An 8599-nucleotide genomic window follows, 5' to 3' on the forward strand; every position below is an offset into this window, starting at 1 on the left:
TACAGGGAAGAAAAGTAAAAAAGGAATTCACAAGGGAGTCGTTGAAAAGAAACTAATACAGAAACAAACAAATGTGCAATCACACATGCTTTGGAAATAAACAAAATCAAGTCTGTCTTTGAGGTGTGAAAAAGAACCAGATGTTTAAATTTGCAACATTTACCTCTGGGCACACAAGGTACACTTAGTTCTGAGGCCAGTGATCCATCACAGACAAGATGCTGCTAAGTTGAGGAGCCTTTGCAGGGCCCCCTTCACATCCTTGTTCCTCAGACTGTAGATGAAGGGGTTCAGCATGGGGGTGACCAGGGTGTACATTACTGAGGCAACTGAGTTCTGTAGGGAAGAATGGGTCAGAGCAGAACTGAGGTAGACCCCCAGGCCTGTCCCATAGAACAAGGAGACCACAGAGAGGTGAGACCCACAGGTGGAAAATGCTTTATATTTCCCTCCTGCAGAGGATATTCTCATTAAAGAGGAGACGATCTTAGAATAAGAAAAAATAATTCCAGTAAAAGGAAACACAACCAATAGGACAGTAGCTACATACATGAAAATGTTATTGATGATAGTATCAGAGCAGGCCACCTTGAGGATCTGAGCCAGTTCACAAAAAAAATGTGGAATTTTTGTGCCCATGCAGAATGTCATCTGCCTCATCAATAGAATATGAACGAGGGAGACCCAGAAAATAATGAGCCAAGACACAAGAACCAGAAAACCACAGAAGCGTGGGTTCATGATGACTGTGTAGTACAAGGGTTGGCAGATGGCCACATACCGGTCATAGGCCATCACAGTCAGGAGGAAGTTGTCCATTCCAGCAAAAATCATAAAAAAATACACCTGAATGAGGCATCCGATGTAAGTGATGTTTTTGCTCTGTGCCTGGATGTTCACCAGCATCTTTGGGACCGTGGTGGAGGTGAAACAGATGTCAACAAAGGACAGGTTGGTGAGAAAGAAATACATAGGGGTGTGGAGGTGGGAGTCAGAGCTGATGGCCACAATGATGAGCAGGTTTCCAAGCACAGTGAACAGGTACATGCACAGGAACACTCCACAGAGGAGGGGCTGCAGTTTAGGATCATCTGAGAGACCCAGGAGCAGGAATTGTGACACTTCTGTGTGGTTTTCTGCTTCCATGCAGCTGGTGTGTCTTATAAAGAAAAAAGTCAAGGCAACATTCAATAAGCAGCCAAGTGGCATCTCCGTTATTCATCACATTTTGGTTTCACCTTTGCATGAACATCTTACATGATCTAGTATTCATTCCTATGCCAGTGACTCACTCATTCAAGTGGTAACCCATTTTTATTTTAAATTGTGTAATTATTCAACCTTTCTTTAATTTAGCAGAAATCTTTCTCTCTCTCTTGATGTTCTCCTCACTAATTCTATTATCCAAATTTATGGACATATACCAATTTCTTCTTTCATATGAGCCTTACAAAATAACTGAAGGCATTTAGGGTCTTTTCTTTGATAATATCTATACTTCTTTCATTTTGTAATAGTGATTAAAACATGTGTTTTCAGCTCATGTAACCTTAATTCTGTAACCTGATGCTTTATATTGATGTCACAATTAACTCTATATGTACCTTCCTGTGTTTCTTTTTAAAATGTGGTTACCTCTATTACCATCTTTCTGAGGTACAAAAATGCCTTTACTCACAGTAACAACTTGATAAAATATAGCTGTTATTATCATTATTAATCCATTCCTTCATCTCAATTATTATTAAGCCTCATCCGAGGATATTTTTCCCCATTGATTTTTAGAAAGAGTAAAAAAGAAGGGGAGAGACAGAGCGAGAGAAAAACAACAATGTGAGAGAGACATTATTTGGTTGCCTCCTGCATGCTCCCCTGCAATTGAGGTACATGGCCTGGATCAGAATTGAACCCGCGACCCTTTAGTCAGTCGGCCAACGCTGTAATCTCTGAGCCAAACCAGTGAGGGCTCAATTATGTTTGATATAGAACTCTTCCAAAGTACAGTATAGAGCTGTAATTTAGAAAGTAAGATCTTGAATCAGAATTCGTGGAATAGAATTACGTCTACCATGTTATATTTCTGTGACCTTGACAAAGTTATTTAATGTCTTTTAGCTACTGATACCTCACCTACACAATGACAGCAGTAAATATTTTCCATATTGTAGGACAGGTGAGTGATTAAATGAGGTGGTGTGTGCAGATAATTTTTCTAGTGTAGTCTCTGTGACATACAGTGGACACTTGACAAAAGTGATTTCTGCTGTTAACATCACCATAAATCTGTCTTGCATGGTTACCATTTTTAGTATTTCTCTTAAATGGGGCAGTCATCATTATAAACACAATAGGTCTGTTATCTTTTTTTTATCACCACACAACACTTCTAATTAATGAAGATCCTTATGGCTTCTTATTTCAGAGACTGCCTGCCAAGTGGATTCTTCCAAGAAGAGGAAGATGCATATGGACTACATAGATACTAGGGAAGAATAAAAGCACACTACCTTAAAAAAATAGAAAGCATGTGTGAGGTTGTGTGTGCATGTGTACATGCTCTCAAATGGAGATGTGTTTATTAAAATCAGTGAAATTAATTGAAAAAATAATGTAGTTCATGTAAAAGTATTCAAAGTGCCTATGAATGTAATCACCCTAAAAATTAAAAGGCAAATTTAAGATTTGAAAATAAAAAGGCAACCAGTCAAACTAGCTATTGAGGAAATGCAAATAAAATCCACATTGAGATATCACCTCATACCTATTAGAATTGTCATTATCAATAAGAAAAGAAATACGTTTTTAAGAACATGTGGAACTTGGTATCAGAAAGGGTTTCAGAGAACCGTGAGATAGAGAACAGATCATTAGGGTCAGGAGGGACAGAATGTGTAAGTCCCATAGTTTGAGCATTCTATAATATTCCTTAAAGTGCCTCTCAGGTTGGTAATTTTAAGTTCATTTGTGGGTTATAAGTTGTAACTGTTTTTGCTCACCATTGTCCTTTTAGGGATCTATCTGGTGCCTGGCACATAGTAGTTGCTCAATGTATGTTAAATGTATAATAAAGTTTGAGACCAAAGTGTCAATTATAACACAAAGGGAAATCTTCCAGTTCATTATGTAATTGGCAATTTCTTAACTCAATAACAGCTGTTTTAAAACTGCAGACAATAGAAATCAACAAATAAAGAAACAAAACAAACTTATAAACATGGACAATAGTATGGTGGTTATCAGAATATTCTACATTAACTCACTAGAATAGTTGTGCTAAATTCATGAACAGACTAATGCAGTAAACTTCATTTTCAATTCGTTGATATTCTGCCGTACATCTAAAGAGATTAGGGAAACGAGTGGAAAAAAATCGCCTGAGTACTGAACATCAGAAATAATTATATTATTTGTATCTAATATTGTGGACACTAAGGTGAACCAACAATAACATCAATAGAGAACTAATAAGTGACTATCAGTGAGTCAGATCTGCTGCAAAATAGATAAGTAATACATTAAAGAGACTCACTCACATTAGAAACAGCATAGATAACACCTCATGCATAGATCTCCAGTGAGCATTTAATGAATAAATGGTTGAACACGGAAATTAAGAAGAGCCTATAATTATGGGAAAGATTAGAAAAAAGATGGAGATACTCAGGAAAACAATTCTTATTGTGGAGATCTCTTGATTCTGAAGAGAGAGAAGGAAACAGACCAAAAGCTGGAAAAGACAGGGTTCAGTGGAAACTAAAATACTTTCAAAGTACAGGGACTTCATTGTAGTAAGCTAAATAATACAGGACTGTCCCCGTCTAATTATTCCAGAGGTAAAGCCCAGTACCCACTTGTCTCATTTCCTTTTCATTCCAACAGCCCTCACTGGAATACAAGGACCTTCTCTGCAGGATACTACTGAAGCCTTCTGTTCTCCAAGGTCAGTCCCTGGGAAGCCCAGTTGAGTTTTTATTTGCCTGGGTTCAGAGAATTAAGGAAAGCAGCAAAAGGTACAAGTTTAAAGTTTCTAGCACCTCAAGGGTTGAATTCTCAGAGCTCCTTATTAAGTAAATTGTTCTATTGTTTTTCATCCTCCAAACAATTCAGATCCCAGGGGGAGCAAAGATGAAAGAATGGAAAAATTTTCTCTGATGCTGTGTCTGTACAAGCATCAAAGGGGGGAGATACATTTATTTCCTCTGAGGAGAAACACTAATTTCTTCGATTTGACTGAAAAGTGGCAAGGTGTCACCTAAGGAATGTTTAATGGTCTCACACACCAATTTTCTCTAATGTTCTTCCTTTGAAGAACATTTGGAGTTTCATGGATTACTTGGTGTCCGCAATGTTAACAAAGCAAAGAGGTCCTTTAAAGGAGAAGCAGAGCTGTAACTAGTTTGGTTCTGTGGAAAGGACCAGCCAAACAAAGGCTGAAAAATGTTCTTGACATTTCCCGGTGAGATGGACCTTCTGTGGACATTAATGAGGGCTCCACTTATTACCTCTAAATAGAGAACTAGAGACAGAAACAATCCAGGTAGAGGGGTTTGAAGAGTGAGAATTGGGGAAAAACAGGTGACAAAAATAAACCATTTACATGTTTGTGGGAATGGGAGGAGAGAGAATAAAGCACAGTGTAAAGACAAGCGTGGAACATGAGAGGGTTTAAGAAAAATTTAACGGAACAGGTTCAGCTTAAAAGAGAATGACCAAATTTAGTGCAGGCATTTGAATACACAGGAAGTGCTGACAACATTATCCACAGGATGCAGTCAATGGAAGTCACTGACAATCATAGTGTGCGTCACTTTGATTTACTTGGATCAACTTCTTGCATAAGGTTTTGAGAAGCTCTTCCATGGTTACAGTAGGTCTCTTTTAGGGGAGAGGTTGAGTGAGATGCATTAAAATACAGGATGATCAGTAGAAAGAATTATAGCTTCTGCTATTGTAGGGGGTATTAAAGCCACACTGATACTCAGCGTCTCTCTCCTCTGCTATCCATTCTCAACTCTCCTCAGCCTTGAGTATTTTCTGTGTTATAAATGACTTACCTGGTGGGGTGATCCTAACTCTCACCCCCTAGGGTTAACGAGTGTCACCCTAATAAATTAAATTTAGAAAATTATTCCTATGCTTTTTATTCTTTTTTTGAAATGACAAAAGGAATTGCTGTTTTTCATTTCTTTCTCTATTTTTTTGGTATGATCCCATTTATATGAAATGCCCAGAAAAGAATAGACACAACTATAGGCAGGGTGTAGATTAGTGATTGCCAGGGCTCGGCTCCGAGGAGGGCGCTGGGAGTGACTGCTTCACTCCTGGAGTTTCCATGTGGGGTGATGTGGGTGATGAAAATGTTTTGGAACCAGACAGAGGTGATGGTTTTATAACACTTAAATGTACTAACTGCCACTTAATTGTTCACAACTGTTCATTTTGTTATACAAATTTTACCTCAATTAAAAAAATACACGATTATAAAAGTTTCCAAACACTATCTTCTCACCAGGCCCCTGCGTGGTTTTCTTCTCTTCCACTCAATTAGAGTAGGCAGAGTAGGCCCCGCTGTTGGGGAGGCTAATCCCAGGCCCTGTGATGCTGATGCTGGTGTCCCCATTGTGGTCGTCACAGAGCCATCTCCCTGAGTGGTAAGTCGTCCTCCGGGCTTCAGCAAGCTTGCTCACGGTGCTGGAGGTCATGGCACTGTCCCTCTCTGAAGACACATCCGCCGGATCTTTATCTTCATTTCCTTTGCATATTGTTTGTTTCAGCTGTTCAATCCTCTTCAATCTTGCAGGACATTATTTCCCATCTCAACTGATCTGTTATCCATTTTCCTACCATAGCTTTTAACACTTTTTGAAATTCTTCCTGCTTGCTTTTAAATTGGCTTAACTGTTCCTTCTTGTCTATAAACCGCTCACAGTCACGGCCGTCGAAGAAGACGGAATCACCTGAATGCACTTGGCACAGCTCAGCCGCTGGTGGGTTGTGTTGCACAGTGGACACGCTGCACTGCCAGGTACAGCCCCTCTGCGTCCACCGAGTCCATCAGGTCCCTGGAGAGTGGCCAGGGCTGCAGCAGGGAGCCTCTTGCGCCCTGTGTCCCTTCCTACTGGTAGACGCCATGATAGCCTGAGAGGTAGCTAGTCTCTCATTTCCTTTTCGAAAGTGTTATTATTAGTAAACTAGAGGCCCAGTGCAGGAAATCATCCTTCTCCTGGCTGCCAGCACCAGCTTCCCTCTGGCACCAGGACCCGGCTTCCCTAGTAGCCCTGGCTTTGTCCAGAAGGTCACCTGGAAGGATGTCAGGTCTAATTAGCATGTTATGCTTTTATTATTATAGATTAGAAAGCAATGGATTTTTATACATTGGTTTTATATCCTGCAAATTTACTGTATTTGTTTGTTGTTTCTAATAGTGTTTGGTGGAGTCTTTAGGGTTTTTAATATACAGAATCATGTCATCTGTAAAGTGTGACACTTTTACTTCTTCCTCTCTAATTTGGATGCCTTTTATTTCTTTCTCTTGCCTGATTGCTCTGGCTAGGACTTCTAGAACTATGTTGAGTAAATGTGGTGAGAGTGGGCATCCTTGTCTTGTTCCTGGTTTTAGAGGAAAAGCTTTCAGCTTTTCACCATTGAGTGTGACATTGGCTGAAGGTTTGTCATACATGGCCTTTATTATGTTCAGGCACTTTCCTTCTATACCAATTTTATTTAATGTTTTAATTATAAATGGATGCTGTGCCTTGTCAAATGCTTCTTCTACATCTATTGATAGGATCATATGATTTTTATCCTTGGTTTTGTTATTCTGCACTACTGACCAATTAATGACAATGTTTGCTTTTGGGGGACAAATATACAGGCAATGACATCATGCAGGGATTTAAGGAAAACAAATTCTAATGTTTTAAATCTCTATAAAATAAGAATTTGGAAGCAAATAATGTTAAATGCTCATATTTTAAATATTAATGATAGTTATAATAGGTCAAGGTTAATTGAACAATTTCTAAGTGCCTGGCAGTATTCTAAGGCAGTGTTACTACCACTAAGGACTATAGAGATTATTATTTAATTGCTTCTAGGCTGTGACGAGGCATCAGTACATTTTACAATATTCACAGGTAAACATGATAATCAACTAGGACTAAAATCCACTTGTCCAAGTACTTTAGGTTTAATTTAATTTAATTCCTTAAAACAACCCAATAAGGTAAGTTCAATTATTATCCCAATTTTACTGATGTGTTTGTCCTTAGGTGTTTGTTACATCAATTTCTTTACTTTTCTCCTTTGTATTTTGTCCAGAATTAAATTATATTGTGACCTGGCAAGAGAAATAAAGATCAGAGTTGGCTTTAACGAGTTGATTTAAGGAAAATTCTCTTTAAGAAAAAATTTAAAATAGAATTCGGTTAGCACTGGCTGATGTGGCTCAATTGGTTAGAGTTTCATCCCAGATACAGAAAGGGTGCTAGTTGGATTCCCAGTCAGGGCACATACCCATGTTCTGGGTTTGACCCAATTCGGGTGCATGGAGGAGGCAACAGATCAACGTTTCACTCTCACATTGATGTTTCTCTCTCTCTCCCTCTCCCTTCCTCTCTCTCTCTCAAATCAATAAAAGCATGTCCTTGCAAACTCAATTCTATTAACATTCTTCACCCAAGTGAATTAAGTTCTAAACATGTTCCTCAAATGAGTAACTATTATTTCTAAGGTACCCCCACAGAGCTCCAAAAAAATTAAGTCATGTGAGAAAACAACACTTATTTTATTGTACTCATTATTACATGGGTTTGGATCTCAGAGGGTCTATCTCAAAATTGCAATAATAGGAAATAATGGTCAAATAGAAAAGAAAGGAAGGAAGATGGATGGAAGGATCACAATGAATGACACGTCAGTTTTCAAGGCAGTAAATTCCTATATGTCATCTGAAGACATCTTTCAAATTTAGATTCCTACTCTGAACATGAAAATCACACATCACAGTTCCTGTGAAAGGTAGGATAGCAAAGTCAGCTGGCCAGGTTGTGATCCAACTTCAACTCAGTCTCTTCTTTTGAAAAGTGAATGAAAAAATAATGTCAAAGAAATGTTTTAAAGATGAAATCAAGTCATTCATGTGAAGAGACAAGTAGAGTCCTGATATCCTAACCACGTTGTTCTAATTACTGTATGATTTTCATATAATTTCTTCTGAAAACAATAACAACAACAACAAGCATACAATCCAATTAAGATGAATATCAGCAACAGATGAGGACAACTTTTTGGGAAACCAAGTCAGCACTTGATATGATAAGTGCTTTAAAGTTAAAGTTAGAAATCTTAAGAATAGCTGCAGGAATGCTGACCAAACATGGAACATTGTGGAAACCATATAGAAAAGTCACAAACGAATTTCTGAGGGAGTTGCTGAGAAAAACGAATACAAAAACAAAAGTGAAATCATACATGTTTGGAAATAGAAGAAATAAAGTCTGTCTTTGAGGCGTGAAAAAGAACCAGATGTTTACTAGTAAATTTGCAACATTTACCATTGGGCACACAATGTACACTTATTTCTGAGGCCAGAGCTCTA

General features: G+C 38.4%; 1 protein-coding gene across 1 annotated transcript; it reads right to left on the bottom strand.

The window, feature by feature from the left end:
* Window positions 1-207: 207 nt before the first annotated feature.
* LOC102437335 (olfactory receptor 7D4) lies at window positions 208-1167 on the bottom strand. Its single transcript, XM_006102444.1, has one exon. The coding sequence runs from the start codon at window positions 1144-1146 to the stop codon at window positions 208-210; it is 939 nt and encodes a 312-aa protein (XP_006102506.1). The 5' UTR covers window positions 1147-1167.
* Window positions 1168-8599: the final 7432 nt, after the last annotated feature.

The sequence above is a fragment of the Myotis lucifugus genome, unplaced genomic scaffold (assembly GCF_000147115.1).
Source record: "Myotis lucifugus unplaced genomic scaffold, Myoluc2.0 scaffold_414, whole genome shotgun sequence".
Classification (NCBI taxonomy): Eukaryota; Metazoa; Chordata; class Mammalia; order Chiroptera; family Vespertilionidae; genus Myotis; species Myotis lucifugus.

Coding starts and splice junctions, on each gene's coding strand:
- LOC102437335 (XM_006102444.1), bottom strand. CDS start 1,146: ATGGAAGCAGAAAACCACACAGAAGTGTCACAATTCCTGCTCCTGGGT.